The sequence below is a fragment of the Porites lutea genome, chromosome 7, assembly GCF_958299795.1.
Source record: "Porites lutea chromosome 7, jaPorLute2.1, whole genome shotgun sequence".
Lineage (NCBI taxonomy): Eukaryota > Metazoa > Cnidaria > Anthozoa > Scleractinia > Poritidae > Porites > Porites lutea.
The window spans coordinates 33663640-33682161 of NC_133207.1; the positions used below are offsets into that span (position 1 = coordinate 33663640).

The window sequence follows — 18522 nt, forward strand, 5'->3', positions numbered from 1 at the left end:
CCACACATGCCCAAGGGGGGGGGGGGGGGGGGGGAGGATGGGAGCGCTTGGAATTGACTGAGCCATTAAGTAACTGTTATGGGTACATTCAATTTTGTATTAATCAATTTGATTATTTTAGGTAGTTTGTAGGCTATATCGGAGGGTAGTGTCCGCCGTATTTTATAATCACGAAATGGAGGCTGAAATGAGAGAAAGGAACATCCAGTGGCAGTTCAAGGGAAACGATGATGACGCTCGAGATGAATTCATGAATTTTGTGGAAAAAAAGAGAAGAATTGAGTTTTATAACCATCCAGCAGCAAACTGTTCCACAATGTGCAAAGAAAGAGGTTGTGTAAATAACTTTTTATTTAATTGTTAAAGCAGTGTTGCATGCAATTTCCTGCTCCTGCTGAATAACTCGTTTCAGGGATGGTTATCTAGGATACTGGGACGGTCAGGAGCCCATTACTGTACGTACTGTCCGTACTTCGACTCATTATGAAGGTTGTGTAGTACAATTTAGTACACATCAAGTGCAATTACACTGAGGGCGGTCTGCGATATAAGGTAAGGAGGTGTCAGTGTGCTATTGGATCGAAACTTAGTTCTTGTCCAGCTTGTCGCTATCCTTATTGAGTTCTTAGTTAGATTCACTCACGGCTTTCGCTGAATAAATCATCTTTCATATTATGCTCTTAAGGTTGCGAAAACTTTGTTTCAATGGACGGCATTTGGAAACTCCGTCATTGCCACTGTTTGTACCCTGTGAGAGCAGAAGTGTCTGGCCTACCGACCATTAACTATCCAAATGTTGGCACCGAAGAGCCGGAAAGCCAAACATCAGCGTTTTGCGCAGAACACAGCGGACTGGCAAGAACACAAAACGTCCCTACCAATTTAATTTAAAAGAGTTCATCCACGATTACGGTCATGTAGTAAGACGTGGAGACGGTAAGTAAAAATAGTAATCTTGTATACAAGGATTGTTTGTTAAAAGTGGGATTAAAATTATCTGATCCAACCGCGAATTAGCCTGAATTTCATCCGATTGCTTCGAGTCGTTTTCTCCTCTCGAAGTTATGGGATGAAATTCAGGCTAATAGCGAATTCACGTAATTTTAATGTGATTCTTAGATGCTCCTGCGAACCTGTATCAAGCGGACCTGCTGACGTTTCTTTGCAAATTTTCTGCATGCAAAACGAACCTTTTTGAAAAGGCACTAGCGAAGAGCCTTCATTGTCCGTTGATCATTACAGTGAGGTCGTTAATTCTCAGTGTTACTTTAGCCAATAGTAAAACGAATGAATTTGACATAAATTTTCCCTACCTAATAGGTGAAATGGCTTTAAGTTCTAAGTGCATCCAGATCTAGTTAATTATACTAGTGGTACCGATAAGTACAAATGACAGGAGCCGATTACTAATCGGCTCCTGCAAATGATTATTATCCTTATTCTAATTAATATTATTCATAATTTTCTTATTAAACACTTAAACAGGTTCAGATACAGGGAAATTGAATGTGGCAAATGCCCAAAAAGTAAATGATGCTGCTCTCAAACTTTCAAATGATGTAACACATTAAGGGTTATCTGCAGAGGGGTGGCTCAAGGTATAAGTTTCAAATACAAAATAAAAGTCACATTTTTAAAAAATCAATACGGCAACGCGACTGTAAAAATAACAGCGCAAAGTGCTCGGGAGAGGGTGGGGCGGGAATAACCCGGCTTCTAGCGCTTACATTTAATCTCCCTCTCCGCTTTTGGTCATTACCTTTTTGCAGATCTACGCGTGCCGTGGACACTGCTGTATCGTTATCATAACTAGATCTGTCTGACCACTTTTTCATAGCCGTTGTTGGTGACTGTTCAAAACCAATTCAGAACATTGCCGATAAAGACTGAAGAAGGAATCTGAACGCTTGAAAAATTTCTTTTATACCTACTTTACCTTCTCAGTTGCATTTTAACAAGTTTGGTCCGACTGGCCTTAAGGTGTTTCGATACAGTCTTTCAGAGGCGATACCGATATTTTTCAATCGCCTTAAAAGTGATTTTTTCCTTGTCCGATCGCTATAAAACTTTTACCAGTAATTGGCTATGGATTGAAATATGTGAAAATGTAGTTTTAAATAAAATCGATATTACTATGACAACAATAAACAAAAATCTTTGAAATTGATAAAAGCCAAATTTTGTGTGATCTAGACCTGCTACTGAAAATCCAACACTAGGAACTTAAAGTTTGGTGTTTAGCAAACAATATCCGTAAGAAGTAAAAAATTCTGTATGTTTGAATTCGACTAAAACGAAAAAATATTTCAAACCTTAAACTTTCAATAGCCGTGATAGGTTATTTAATAAAAACGTTATAAATGACTCAAATTATTCTTAAGTAGCATAAGAATGATGCTTAATATCATATTTTGATGCTAGGAAATTTTGGTGCACTTTCGTTCATGCGATCTTGAAATCTAACCCGTTTTCTCACCAAAAAAGCAGCCTTCAAACGAAAGCATCGAAGTCGGGTAAATATAGTGAAGCGTGACCAAAACAACTTATTTAACGGTTCCAAGTTTCCTCGATCGTAAAGTAACAAGACGAAATATCTTCCTGTTCCGCCATCCTTAGCGAATTACCATTGTTAAAGGCCTTATTTTTCGATAAAAAGTGAGCACCAGATTACTAGCGCGTTTGATATTTTTCTTCTTCAAAATACTGTTGGCACCGAAAATGTTACTCTTTCAAGAATTGCGTTGCGTTACTACAGTGATTCCGTGACTGTCATTTTGACGGCACCGTCTCTTCAAACGTACGTTATGACAGGTGCTGTCACGGAAGAGATTGTCACGCGGAGTCGCCGGCTGGGAGAGTTCAGTGTCTCAAAATAGCTAAAATTGACCCAGTTTCACCTTTTTACTCCACTCTTTGATTGAAATAAGCAACTTTGCAATGGGGAAACCTACAAGAACTACGAAAAACGAGCCTTTAGGCTGTAAGTTTCTACTTTTGTGCATTTCGAAATTGGAAGTGTTTACACAATTACCTTCGGCCCACCATGAAAATTCCGGAACTTCGATGGTGTCTTACAGAGATTTCCTTCAATAACCCAAGCCAATTCCCAGGTATGTTTTTAATGAATGTCTAAATGTGTGATTTAAATAGCATGAAGAGAATTTGGAGTTATACCACATGTTAAATATTGCCGTCGATAATGAGTAACGAACTTAAGTTTTTGTTATCCTGAAAACCTATCCCTCATTTTTTAATTATTTCAGTACGACGAGCTTCGCTATTGCCCTGAAAATAGGTTCTAGTGGAAGAAATAGAATTTTTCTGTTCGTGGAAAGTGTCCAAATTTCTCCATACGGCTTCGTTTGCGAACGCGAGGAAAGTTGATGTTAGCGGATTTCAGGTTAAAAATTAGGGCAGTCTGAGACTCCAACATAGAAAACCGATTTTCTAGTTTTTCTTACAAATAAAAGGCTTTTGGAGGAAACAATCTAGATTAGGTTTCTTATCTACCTAAAAGCTTTCTATGAACAAAAAATGAAAGAAATTCATTTTTCAACTCTTGCCACGAAATTAAGATTTTGGTCGATTTTTCCTGACCGTCGCTCTTAAATGCGTGAGAAGTAATAGTTCCTGCGTGAGAGCGTAAAGTCTCCCGCTCAATGAGTGAGATTATAGAGCTCTGGAATTTAGCTTTTAAGCTAGCTTCCTAATGAATGCTTTCCTAGAGGGTCCAGCGTAAAAAAGGAATTTCAAAGTTAAAGGCTATTTGCTAAGGTAGTGGGAACAAGAATAAAAGGGGGAAAAAATCTACCTTATGTAAAATGGAATGGAAAAGGCTTTGGAGAAACCCCGGAGAATCGTCATTGTTAAGGAAATCCCTGTAATGCAGAACAGCCTATTTTCGCATTCTCCATTACACACACTGTTTGCAACCCAAACTTTGATTTTAAATGGTCTTGGGAATATGCATTCCTCCCAGGAGCATTTGAAACAATGGTTCCTGCAAAATGTTTTGGGCAGACAAAGGGTTTAATGGAAACTCACAAGTCGATAATCAAATGATGGACTGTTCGCGCCCCCTGATCCATTTATTGCTCAACCCCAATACTTGCGCTTCTAACTCCGCCCGCAAGAGCTCTTCTCTCCCTCCCTCCCGGTCATGCGCAAAAGAGCTCTGGGGTGGACATTACCCGAGATGCGCAGTTGTTGTGCTTACTCGGCGCTTGCGTCTATAAATTGCAATGCCTAGGAGCGGAAGTGCGAAGATTTTATGCCAATACCTTGTCTTTCCAGGAATTGTTCGTAGAACTGTTCATAAAATAAAACTATTAGATAGCTGTTTCTATAACCACAAATTCCTGTTAAACGCCATGCACTTGTGATTGTGGCACGAAAACTTGACTACATGCGTTCATAGCCCTTCAAACCTTTCAAGGGCCTACTAAAAGACTTCATCGTCGGCACGTTTTAACAAATCTGCGCTGATATAAAATATAAGGAAGTATTAACATTTTGTAAATTCGCATACAGATCAAATGCAGATTAGTTTTATAAAAAAGAACCTCATCAATGGGCAAGCGGGTGAAGCTTAAAAAAGATCCAAGTTACTTAGAAAATTCCTAATTCAAGACCTTGTTTGGGGTAGTCCCTTGACTGTATTTCACTTAATTTTAATTGTGATCTTTTTAATTCTAATTTATTATTATTACTATTATTTCTTTATTATTATTATGGGAGCCTTGAATACTTCCTCTTTGAATACTTCATCTTTTCGTACAGGGTTAGATTTTATTTCTAAAACACCTTGTGGCATCAGGACGTGGGAAGTTAATGTATTCTGAGCACGTTTAGCAAATCGCTATTTTTCCCGTTGAACCTAAGCCTTCGCTATGATAATAATAAAGGTGTACATAAGCTGTCTGAAAAATTAACTTGCTCTGCTTGACAACATCTAAATCTAAAATATTTTACAGTAGGTACTAATTGAATAAGTTATCTATTTATTCAACCGACGCAACGGAGACATCTTTAAACCGGAAACTGTCCTGTACAACATTTACTTAGCGTAAAATCAGAAACTAGAGCCACATGAAATGTAATTTAGTCCAAATGTTGTCCATTTAGTGTAAATACAGAATGTTTGTCATAAATCATCCACTTGCCAGTTAGCAATTAGGTGTTTCTAAAATAGCGAGAACATAACTGAATGGACCAATTAAAATGCTAGATGTATTGTTAGTCCAATATCAATAGTTTGTCCTTTATTCAGGTGCAGTTCCTTTGGCACATGATGACCTATTTACGTGGGTCACCTTTACAAACAACTAGAACTAAGACATACAAAATGACTTGATTGAAGTTTATGGGAGAGCTCAGTCATGTTTCTGTTTCCAACCTCCAGTATTTCAGTTCTCGTCAAATGTTTTTTCATATGGTTTGCACTAAACTGGCTTAATAACTTTCAAGCTGAAGGCCAAAAACTATCAGACAGGACTGTTACGAAAGCACGATGTGTTGCCAACTGTTACACCATGGTAAGTCAATATATTTATGTAAGACGCTAAAATTTAATTTATCTTGTGTGCTGAAACAGGCTATTGCTTTGAAATTCTTAATACGAATCAATGTTCTTGGAGTACAAGTCAAGAAGTGCGTTGAAGTTTTAAGTTCAATGTTTGTCGTTACAATTTGAAGGCATTGGGTCCTGGCAATGTGCAATTTACATAGATTTCAGGGCCGTTGTGAAGGAGTATAGATTTATATTCATAGATAAAATTTCACCTTCCACTAAGGTCCTACAAATAAAACCAGTAGATAAAAACGCACGTTTGACAATCTTGCGGCCAACCGCTATCAATATTAAGAGTGGAAATGTGCCTGCTTAATATTATTTGAGTGAATATACTGAGGCAAACGAAGACGAAATAGCTGTTTAAACATTTTTTTTGTCTCACTATGGACTGTCACGGTCGATGTGTTATTTTGCCGGGCTATAATGGTGGTATTATTTACCTGATATCTGAATACCAAGCCGGTCTCTTATTAGAGTCTTAAATCATGTGATTTCACCATTCATTTCAAGTGGCGACCACTTCAAATAACTGCCCCAGTTAAATTATTATGTTGCACCAAGAAGGTTTAACATTACTATCCCACCAGTGAAACGATGTTTTTTTTTAAAAAAAGAAATAATTTATATGATTACGTCATTTTCAACATAATAAAAACTTGCACAATTACGATCACAATTTGACTTATGCGAAGTCATTACTACTGGCAAATGACAGAAAACTGATTGCCTTTGTTATCGAGGAGCTTTTTAGACGTTTTTTATTTTGACAAAGTAGAACAACTGCTCTTTCTCAGGTTATGACTGATATTTCAAACTTGAATTAAAAGGAACTTACTAGCAAGCCCGAATACTGAACAATGAACTCTTATAAAACCTACTGTCATAAGCGAGACAAAGGCAATTATTCTTGCGGGTTTTCATTATAATACATACAGACGTCAAAGGAAACGGCGATATTGTTCCGATAACTGAACAAAAAGTTTGTAAATTTTTAACTCGTTTGTGAATGTGGAAGTCAGCAGTAATCGGGATGTCTTGAGCTTACATTAGAACAATGAAAAATCTGAGTTCCCGCCGGGATTGAACATGAAATTATAAATTAAGCTAGTTTTCCTAGATTCAAACGATACGTAACATGTCTCATGCTCATGCGTTACTACTGTTTAATAATATTGTTCATGTTTGGGTTTAGTAAGTGAAACCGCCTGTACGACATAGTTAATAGCCAACCTAGATAGTTAGTTCGAAGCACGCGATAATTTCGATAATCGCCCACGTAATATTGCCTGTGTCATAGATCACTCACTTCAGTGTCCTTGACTGAACATGATTACTTTAACAGCCGATGACTGGCAAAAGTCATTACTAATCCTACGCCATTCTATGGTATGACATAGTGTCGTAGAAACAGTCGAATACAATAAAACAATTTTTCCTGATCTGAATGTAGGGGGCAATGCTAAGAAGACACAAAAACCAAAGTTAGATTCAAATTTGTCCGTATGTTGAAGGACCATTTTATAATGATCAATAAAACAGCGGAAAAAAAAACCAGAAAAAAAGGCGGTTTTACCATATACTTAGTGCAGTATGTTTGTTTTTTCAACTAACGAAATTAATAAAAGCGTTCATAATAATGATTTAAACACTAACGCAGTGTGCTTGTTTATTATGTGGCATAAGTGAGAATGCTATGGTGTTAGTTTCCGTACTATAATGGGCAAGATGAGCTTTAAGATAGCATCGAATACCCTTCACTCTTAATCTTTTTACTTAGAGTTTTCCAATGTCAACACACTCATGTAAGACAAATATGGTGACCGATGGTTTTTATCAACATGATCTTTTACAGCTACAGCTAAGCCTCTTTACAGAACGTAGCAGCCGGGCAAAAACGTTTCTCCTTAATTTAAATTTTTGGAGATTCCAAACTGAAGTTAATCATTTGCGGTGCGGCGATAAGAGCTGGAGACACCTTATCTGATGCATGATAATTCGAATGAAAATCAGCGCAACAACATGATAGACCGACCACACTTGGGGAAGACCACGTTTTCTTTTCTTTTCTTTTCTGTTTTCTTTTTTTTCTCGGGGGGGGCGGCAGAGGGAGGGGAGTCATGAGCTGCGGCATGGACCTTTTTAAATTAAGAAAAATGATACTTAGCTCCATTTATGAGAATTAAGCTTTTCAAGATTCTCGTTTATACAAGACCCTAAATCGAACCTAGTTGTGACTTCTCGGGCAGTTTAGCATTCGATTATAATGAATTTCGTGTTTGTCCTATAATTAAGGTTGGCCAATTCATTACAAAGGTCTTAAATACCGTCAAGTAGAATTGCGCATGGTAATCAAAGTATATTTCGGTTAGTTAAGAATGAGTTACTCATCCTGTCATACCAAGAATCCGTAAACTTAAACGAGGTTTTAGACTGTTATTCACTGTTAGGTTTCAATTTCCCTGTTTTTTTATTATTATTTTTTAATTTTTCTGTTTTAGTATGCAGACCGTAAAAATGACTCTGAGAGGGTATGTGGAACCACGGCTTGTCAAGAAGTAAGTGCTGGTTTCAACTGAACAGACAGCTGTTGTTGGGACTGTCGGGTCAGTCTACTTAAAGGGTTATTGACTACAATTGTTACTGCCATATTTTTCAGTACTTCGCATTCAAGGACAACTTATTTTCCGACTTTCTTCTGATTATTCTCATTTAATTTTTAAAAGTGCTCTTACGTTTACCCATTTTTTTTTTTTTGCTTTAAAGCTAGTACCACAAAGGTTTAATATATAGTTCATAAAAGTACTTAAGTGCGGATTGTTCCAGTTATGACGGCTGTTTGGCCGCTATTGAACTACAAAAAACTACATTCAAGGATTCTTTAGTTACAAAGAAAGTCTTATCAAAGCTGAAGATGATGATGAAACTGAGGGAAAAAATAACGTACGTTTCCGCTCGGTGTAGTCGTAAAACTACATCCGAGTACTGCTTATCCGAACTTTAACTGATAAAAGAGCTCACGTCATCAACCGCGTACTTTCCGGTTCCTATGACGCGTTTCATTTTAACTCCGGTTCCTTTTAACTGTCTTCCTTTAACACTTTCTATTGATATTTAATAATTTTGAGCTCATTTTGACATTTGTCTAACACATAGCAAATACAATAAATAAGCGCAATTACTTGCTAAAGTTCATTCATTGATTTGAAATTACAAGTTTTAGCCTGCGAAAACAGTCGTTTCTCCACACTCTTCGCCGCTGAGGACGTTTCGCAAGGAGGAACGTCTGCGACTCAGCAACAGAAATTCCATACTGATGACGTAAATCAATGTTTACATAATAAATCCGATAGTCATGGGGTTCCTAATGCAAGAAGGGGGGAAGGGAGGAGTTCCTAGCGACTGATGTTGGCCCTGTCCGGCTACCGGTCGTTTGATGCTAGTTGTCTTCTTGAATCAAAAGTGATGAGATTGAATGGTTCCCCACTGTTTAAGGTAGATCTTCTTTTTTAATCACCAACCTGGTCCGCTTACTTAAAAAACAATCATGCGAATATTCAACGCAGAAAGCACACAAAATTTGTGTTCTATCTCAAAAAAATTTCCAATTTTACCCCCATGAATATATCTTAAAAGGGAACCAAAAAACTCGGCAAGCTGTAAAGTACTTGCACTAAAAAGGTTAGGGAAATAATATTCATAGCCGAATATGATAATGCCCAAAAAAGGCGGCGTCTACTATCACTTGTATCTCAAAGGCTTATTGGTCTCAATTTTGTTAATGACCCTCATGTAATAGTTAAGAAATTAAATGAATGTAGCTTGTAACTTGCAGCTTTTAATGTATCTAGGAACCTTCTTTTTTTCAGTGCTTATCACCGTGTGGAAAGACTTTCAAAAATGAAGCAATTTGCATCAACGAGTGTGTAAGTAAAAATCCTAACCCAAATTTATCATTTTGAAACCGTCCAGCGTACCTTGTAAGAGGCAGAACCCTTTCACTAGACAGTCTAGACCGAACGGAAAAACGTTGAACTGTACCTTATCAATCACTTCAAATTTCAGGAGCCGTTATAGTAGTTTCTTTCAGTGTAGCTCTGGCTAAAGGCTAATCAGTTTTGTTAGCCGAAGTATTGGCTTCAAATAAAATCAGCTCTTTGCCGTAATTTGCTAGCCTTTAATTGCATTCAGTTTTGTTTTAATGGTGTGTATATTTTTTATAATGGGCTTTTGTTAAGTTGGTTTGCCTCTTATTTTGCAGACTAATTCTAGCAGTTGTGAAGTGAGCTGTAGGTTTCTGAAGTATTTAGAAACACTCTCGTCAATAAAAAATGGAGATGGGTCCAAACCGCCAGTCCCAGGCACACCAACATTAAGGAACAGGACTTTCACATCAATTACCTTACAATGGGAGCCTGTGAATACTACAAATGGTACCTCTGTGTACTTGATTGCCGTGGAGCTTGAAGGGGATTTCTACAAATTTTCATACTTCATTAACACGGTGCGCACCCAGTTCAGAATATCATTTTTCTTGAAATTTAGCAGGCCAACCTGTCAATTTATTTATTCTCATTTATTTTTATCTAATTTCCTCAATCCATACCACAGCGTGCGAGTACTAAATACAAAAATAGTAATTACGTTACATAAACAGCTGCATTGTGAATCAACTGCTTTAAAGTGAGAAGTTATTTTAAATTTGAGACACTGGGGAGTTAACACAGTTTTACTTCCAGAAGTCGTAATAGTCTCCATTCTAGTCCAGCGCTATAATGTTTTAAGAGCTACAGTCATGATCGCCAGCAGTACCTACGAATTGGCTCTGAAATATCCGGAATGCGTAAATCTACACACGGAGTTCCTCAAGGATCCATTCTGAAACCGGCCTTATTAATGTGTACATCAACGATTTGCCTGGTGTTTTAGATGATTGCTCCTTACAATCCTTCGCAGATGATTCCAAATTACATCTATCATTCCCAGTCAAGGACATCGACAGCGCAGCTCGACAAATAACAGAAGAGCTGAAGGAAGTTGCCTCGTGGTGCTGTCAAAATAGCCTTCTAATCAACCCTGATAAAACGAAATTGCGCTTAACTGGTACCCGTAAAATGTTGCAAAATGTGCCTGTAGATCTTGATTTACATGGTACTTTATTAGAGAAAGAGCTGCGCCCGGTTCCTTCGGCAAAGGACCTTAAAGTGCATATGGATGCCACCATGAGTTTTGATGACCTCATAAAAGTATTTATGTCAATTTAATAGGGACTGAAACATCATTCTTTTAGACACAGACACTTTATTAAACGTTATCAATGCTTTAGTCTCTATAGGAAACTCTACTACTGTTCTTCCGTTAAGCGTTAAAGTACAGAATTGAACAAGTACAATGAATAAGAATATCAGTTAATTACATCATGCTCAAAACCTTCGCAGCTAGGATCATAACCTGTTCGTATAAATTTGATCACATCACCCCTGTTCTAAAATCTCTATACCTGTTGCAACCATGCGTGTCTACAGCGAAGGCATATTAGCTTTCAAGTGCTTAAGAGGATTGGCACCAGACTATCTGCCCCTTGCACAGTACCTGCCGCTGGCCAAAGGACCTTTCATTGTCGGGCCGTTTCACCGTCGAACACCCTACCCGAAAGGCTCACTAAGATAACAAACATTGCGGCATTCAAGAAGGACTATGCGTTATTTAAAACTCTCAGTAAGCAGTCTATTTTTAAGACAAGGCTGCTTATATTACTTTTGTCTTTGTAACGGAGAGAATCAGAGGCTATGTTGCTGATATCTTGTTAAAATCTAGTGAATATATAGTTTTATAGTTTTATTTTTTTTTAAAAAATGTTTTATATTTTTATAGTACTGATATTGATGATATTTGATATTGATGCACTTACATTGAATAGCCATCCGTGGAAAGGAATAAAGTTATTGCGGGCGATAATAGGAGCCCGCAATTCTAATCTCCGGGTTCTTGTTACGCATGTGCCGCATGTATGTAGCCAGCATTCATTTGGACTGTCACTAAGAATGAGCAGAAATGCTCAGAACCTAACTTGATCACACGCGTTTCGACCTTCTACCCCTCGTAATCTTATCACCCGTGTTTTGACCATCTGTCACGTGAAACTTACGCAAAGCACAGCGTTGGAGTAAAAGCGTTTGGACCTTCGATCGTCGCCTGCACTCCCTAACCTTTGGTTATTACTAGTTAGTTATAGACGAGTAGCCTTGAGCCATTATATGGTTCTTAAAGGTTAATATCTTTTCTGTTCTTGCTGACGTTCTTATTTTATCAAATCTCATGTTTAGGTATTATTAGTTCCTCGCATTACTATCAGTACGTCATCGCTGTGCCGAAAAGTCAGGGCAGGTTTTCCTCGCCAATCTTTCAATGGTATCCACTACAAATACCACGTAGCGGTCCTTACAGAGAATTCATCTATCAGCATTGGGACAAAAACAACTGACAACCTAAGTAAGTATATTGAAGAAGATATGAATTTCTTCAAATTAAGTAAGCGATATCTCGCTCGCTCAGTGATTGGTAAAAAGCAGAGGCCATTGAATTGACGTCTGGCGCAATATGTTTTTTTTTTTCCTAATACGCGTTCGATTTTAGACGTCAAAAAAATGTAAATTAATCTTATTTGAAAAACAAACAAACAAACTGTTCATGTTTTGTATTTTGTAAATGACGTCAAAATGTTCATAGCTTTCCACTTGAGTTTTGAACATTTTAACGTTATTTCTATGGTCGATAAAAGTATAGACCATGAATAGTTGCTGTCGATTTGCCGGGTCGATTTGTTACCGCTTTATCTGCTCGGAGTTATTGTTGCCATCGAAATATTCAAATTTGATATCCAAAGCAGCAGTAGCTTACTCTTACTTCAAGATTAGCTCCGGTTTGGGCTGTAATAGTAGAAGAATATATAATTGTAAGGAACATCATTTTAGACTACGAATGATCATTTTTGGCTTTTCAAACTTTTAAAACTGAGATATGACAATTCTTGCCTAAGGGTTTAATAATGAGTCATTTCCAGTCGCTATCTAAAGACAAAGTGAAGATAAGGGCTTCACTTTTGACACAAAATTCAAAAACTCATTAATAATTCATATAGAAAAAAAGGAATTAATTTTTAATGAGTGTCCGTTATATCTGATACTGAGACACAGCTAAAATTTAAGTCCCGGGCAATTTTTTTTTAGACCAAAATAACCCCAAATCTAAACATGATTACTGCAAGAATGAGTTGATAATATACTCTTGCTCGCTTTTTAAACAGTATGTAATTTCTGTTCTATAATAATTAACATTTATTTTCACATCAAGTTAGCACTTGCCCTCAAGTTGTAATTGAGACAGTAATAGAGGGTTTTTGGACCGTTGTCGGATCGCTAAGTCTCCACTTTTGTTGTAAACGTCACTATAAGACCCATAAAGGTGCCTCAATCAATCGCAATCGTTAACTCTGTAATATATAACGCTATGCTGATATTCATCAAATTCTAGAATTGTTTTGTTTCCATCGTTGAAACTTTTGTATGGTATTATTATCATATGGAACCATCATTACCATGATGATAATTTATTATAAATAATCATTAATATCTAGAACAAACACAAATGAAATTATTATTGTAAAAAGTCAAAATTTTGACGTCCTCGTAACGCGATATCATAATCATTATCACTAGGACCATCACCATCATCATTATTATTATCATCATCATCACCATCATCATCATCATCACCATCACCATCACCATCACCATCACCATCACCATCACCATCACCATCACCATCACCATCACCATCACCATCACCATCACCATCACCATCACCATCATCGTCATCATCACCATCATCATCATCATCATCATCATCATCATCATCATCATCATCATCATCATCATCATCTCAGCATCTCAGCATGATTATCATCATCATACAGATAAAGTACTCCATAAATATTGACTCCTGTTGTTGGTCTGGCCGTACAAGAAAGCCGCGTAGAATCTCACAATGCGGGTAAACGCACTTAGAACCTATTACTAGATATTCTTAAAAGAGGGGGAAGTTTTTTCATTAATTAGAGTACGTTGTTAGAAATTTCTTTCATTTTATCTTTTAGTACCACTTGTGCCCGAATCTGCTAGCAATGTAACTATCAACAGTATTGTATATGTTGCCAATCCACCTGATGGCCAGTCCGGCAAACTGAAGCTGACAGCGGCTTGGAAGCAGCCACAAGGTAGGTAGCATGCATCATATATTAGGCTGATTTAGCAACAGAACGGGAATGTCATTTGACGACGGGAAAGCGCGCGGAAAGGACTAAACTCGACTTAATTCCGGGGCCCAATTTGTCGCCCTACCACTGACGTTCCCCGTTCTTTTGCTAAATGAGCCTATTGATTTGACCTCCAAACTGCATTATGTAAACTTGCATGGTAAACATTCTTTATAGATTTTTACAGACTCGCCACAGCTTAGTACTCGAGCTCAATAGCTTTCAAACAACTGTTATAACAGAGGAATTTTTAGTGATAGCCTTAACTTTTAAAACCTAAAGGACAGGACACAGCTTTAATTGAAATTGTTCGATTCTGAATATGGTAACTAAATTTGTTATTACACATAACATAAGCAAATGTAAAGAGTAAATGCAACCTCTCCGTTCTTCATGATAATGTTAATTACAGTAACAGACCTGCAAAGTTGAACAACCTTTATTCACTTTCTTTGCTCAATTTATTCAGTATAGTTCGAACATTTTAGAGAAATTCTATCCGGAAAACTTAGACCATATCAATGCAAACAAATAAAATTGATTAACTATGTGAACTTAAGCTACGACTCTCTTACCAGTAATTCTTTGGTCCTTGTCTTCTGTCAATGTGAGCGATCACGGCCTGGTTCCAGGCGTTCAGATACTAGAGCGCGAGAGAATAATTAACGATCAAAAATCTAAACTGGCTGTGAGCCACAAAACTCACACATTTTTGGCAAGAGGACGGTCGGACACTCGTTGCAAGATAAAAAAAAGACTACTTATTAGGGATTCAGAACCTTCCCTAAATGAAAATATCAGGGTTGAAAAACGGTTTATTACTTTTGAAGATGTATGTTTGGGAGAAGGGGAACCTAGTTTCCCTTGCTCTCGCCCCATTCTCGCCTCATTTTTCCCTCTGGTTTTCCCCCACGTGCCGTTTAAATCGCTCGCCACCATCTCAGCTCTGAACGCCTGGAACAGGCTATGCGAGTGACTGTAACCATGGTAACGGCAAATTATCAGCCAGTTGGAAAAAAAGGTGCCATTTCGGAAAATGTTATGGTATTACTTTTAAACTGTAAAAAGTAAGATTATATGTAACCTCTAAATATTCGGGAGAATGGTTCTGTTTTGATTTGAAAATAGTTTACTTTTAACTTACCCGGGTAATAACTATAGTACTTGTAAACTTATTACAAGTAGCAGGTTCTTAATCCATACGAATTATCCGTAAATCTAGTTTCTATTTATCTTCGAAACTTTTCGAACGTTATATTTTTCTCTAGTCCATCCATATTTTTTTCCTGCAACTTAGTTTGGACCTCTGCCATCAAAACTAACCTTATTCGTCTTGAGATTTTACAGAAACGAGTGATCAGAACTATAGCTAAAACTCCTTTCGATGCACAAACTGATCCAAGCTTTCAAATCTTGGTATCTTATTATACTTACATTACTTGCCAAAATTTTCGGACGTTAAAATTTGGGACGTTTTATTTGGGACGTTTAATTTTCGGACACTTTTTATCTCATTTCGGACATATTTCGGACCAAAAATTCGGACACTTTGCTGAAACACGGCGAAAGTAGATTTACGCCTATAAAAAATGAATATAGACTGAAACTACGTCTGTGACATTGATCATTTTACTGCACCCTCAAGGTTTTACAGATACACCGTCCGCCGAGAAAATAACACAAATTCTATCAAGTCGTAATCTCAAGCAGTGTTTCAACTAGAGTTCGCTTCAAAAAGGAAACTAACTAAAGGGTTTTGGAGCTTAAAGTGGCTCAATGATCTGCAACCAAGATCTTCAAAAGGATCGTCTGGTTCTAGTTCCTAAGTAACAGCTTCCACTATTCCAGCCATCTTAAAAACCCTTTCTTATCACTTCGGGTTTGTTTCGGCGGTGGTCGTACCAGCCAGCGGGCGTGAATTGACTTTATTACAGATAACTTGGTGTTGACATCAATGATGAGGATGAAAAGTATAGGCCTTCTCCAATTGCAAAGGGAGGGCTTGAGATAGTCCTCCGAACCACATTTTAAACTTGACGACAGCGAGCGGTCCCTTCTTCACCGTCTGAAAGAACTTATTGAAAACAACTACGAGCTTCTTTACGAATCAGGTACAGATGAAAAAGAATCACTTGCTAGTGACAATGAAGAGGATATCGCTCTGTCAATTGTGTTCATGACTGATGATGAAGCAGAAGAGGACTAGCACTGGCAACGCCACTGGGCTTGGCTCACAATATGCAACTTTTTATGCATGCAAAAAGAAATTTATTTGTACATTGTTTTTTTTTGTAAAAGCAACAAAAAGTTTCCTTTCCAGTGATATACAGAACGACTGAAGCCTAATCCGAGTTCTAGCTATGTATATGGCATGTATACTTGGCCTGATGGCGTCGCCCAATAAAGTACTTAAAAGTGTTATACTGTACTGTAAGAATTTCGGACGCGTAAAAATTTCGGACACTTTTTTTGCCCGAAATTAAAATCGTCCGAAATTTTTTGCAAGTAATGTAATAAAACATGTACAACCTGGCTTTTTCATGCCCTCCTATCAAAACCATACTTTACCTTTAAAATTTTATTGTAAATTTACCTTGCAAAGTCAAATTCATCCGTATATCACAAGAAACTCTTGAAATTTCGTCTACCTTTCTGTCGTACTCGAATCAAACAATTTTCTGTATTTTTATCCAGGACCTAAATTTTATAACACCCTAAACACCAACATCATCAACTCGCCCTCCCTTTCTTCCTTTAACAGAGCACTTCATGTATTTATTTGTAACAATTATTAGCATACTCTAACATAACTCTTGGGAAAAAGCTGTTTACTATTCAACATTTGTAAACTTCCTTGATATTGATTGTTATTTTAATTTTTCATCTAATAATGTTTTGTATTTGTCGCTGTAATTTTATGCCATCTTTGGAAAATTGGAATTGAGGAGGCCTAATTAGCATTAAGCTTTATAGTTTCCTTTAGGCATATGCATCCTGACATTTCTTGCTACACCCAATGTAGTTTGGAATATAAAAAACTATGAAGTTATGCACCGGTTTCGGGACAAGATTAGGCAGGCAACGTCGTGATTTTTCGGCTTGTTACTTCGGCGGAGCGCGAAGTAAAGGATTCGCGACGCTCAGGAATGTTTCAAAGAAGCTCCCGATATCTTCGAGTTCTTGGATTTATTCTTATTCTTATTTATTTTTCTGGCTACAAATATTGACTGCAAAAGTATTTTACAGAAAACATTGAAGCAATCTGCAATTTTCACGCAAACTGTACTGCCGTGTTTGTGTGTTCTTTTTTTTTTCGAAATCCAGCGGCCGTAATAATGCTAAATATGCTTTTCAACAACTTTTAAAAATAACACCACACAACAGGCAAAAAAGAAGAAGAAAAAAAGAAAGAACAAAGTAGGGAGTCCTTCACGATGATATTCACGGTCGGTCGGTCGTGAAGTATTTATGAAGTTTTGTAGTGGGGTGTACAGACGTTAGTTACGTTGCTGGAGAAGGTGTGGAGTTGACTGTACGCAAGGAAAGTGTTGTTATAGAGGAAATTAAGGAAGTGGAACCGACATCTCGTCGTGCGCAATTTATTCATGACACAAATTATAATAAATTATAATACAGCCACGCGTTCATATACGTAGCAGACTTTCGGTGACTTTCTTACTATTCCTCCACACTCACAATTAATTCACACCACGACGCCGAAGTGTACGCTCCTATAGCGTCTTGTTGTAATTGTATTCGTGTTATGTGAGGCAAATGAATAATAAATATTGCGAACACGAGGAATACGTGCAGGATTATCTCTACGATATGAAAATCGACAAATTTCTGCCCTTCGGCGCCGTAATGAAGTTATAAAGTTTAAGCATGATTCATGGAATGGTGCAAACTTGAATAACTTATGTTGCGTCAGGCAATGTGAACAGTTTCCACCAAGGCCCACTCAACCTGGCTTTAGACCTACTGGAAACCTTATTTCTAGCAACGGAAATACACACGAAATAATGTCAAATGAAAGTCAAATCTCATTTTGTATCACTCGGCGAAACAGATATCCAACTAATCGTATACAGTTAAGGAATCAAGGCAATTTAACCAAAATAAATAACACACGCGGTCAAGAGGAAACGGCAGCAAATAAAATTAAACTTGCGCTCTGGAATGCTCATTCTCTGCAAAAGAAATCTGCATCAGTATGTGACATCATAGTATCTAATAAACAAGATATTTTTGCAGTCACTGAAACCTGGCTGGCAAGCAGTGGAAATAATACTTCACTCGCTGAAATTTTAAATTCACTAACAGATTTCAAAGTTATTTAAGCCACGAGAGAAAACGCAAAAGGCGAAGGTGTTGCATTGTTTTTTCGGAAAGTTTTCAACACCGTAAAGAATGCAAGTCCTAAGTTTACATCCTTTGAACACCTGGACGTTACTATCTCTTATGCGAAATTCAAAGTACGTCTGGTTATAATTTATCGTCAACCACCATCCAGGAAGAACAAGTTGACCGTATCGATGTTCTTCAAAGAATTCTCTCAGCTTATCGAACACCTGATGGAAGACTATGTTTATCCACTAGTCATCGCTGGAGACTTCAACTTCCATGTCGATGACTTGAA

At 37.4% G+C, this 18522-nt stretch overlaps 1 protein-coding gene across 1 annotated transcript in view; it reads left to right on the forward strand.

Annotated features, from left to right (window-relative positions):
* Nucleotides 1–5039: 5039 nt before the first annotated feature.
* The window catches only part of LOC140944831 (uncharacterized), a 98830-nt gene continuing 85347 nt past the window's right edge, over nt 5040–18522 (forward strand). Inside the window, exons 1-2 of the mRNA XM_073393932.1 lie at nt 5040–5534; nt 8071–8127. Of these exons, the coding sequence (XP_073250033.1) occupies nt 5379–5534; nt 8071–8127 (213 nt within the window). The 5' untranslated portion in view covers nt 5040–5378. The remainder of the gene's footprint in view (nt 5535–8070; nt 8128–18522) is intronic.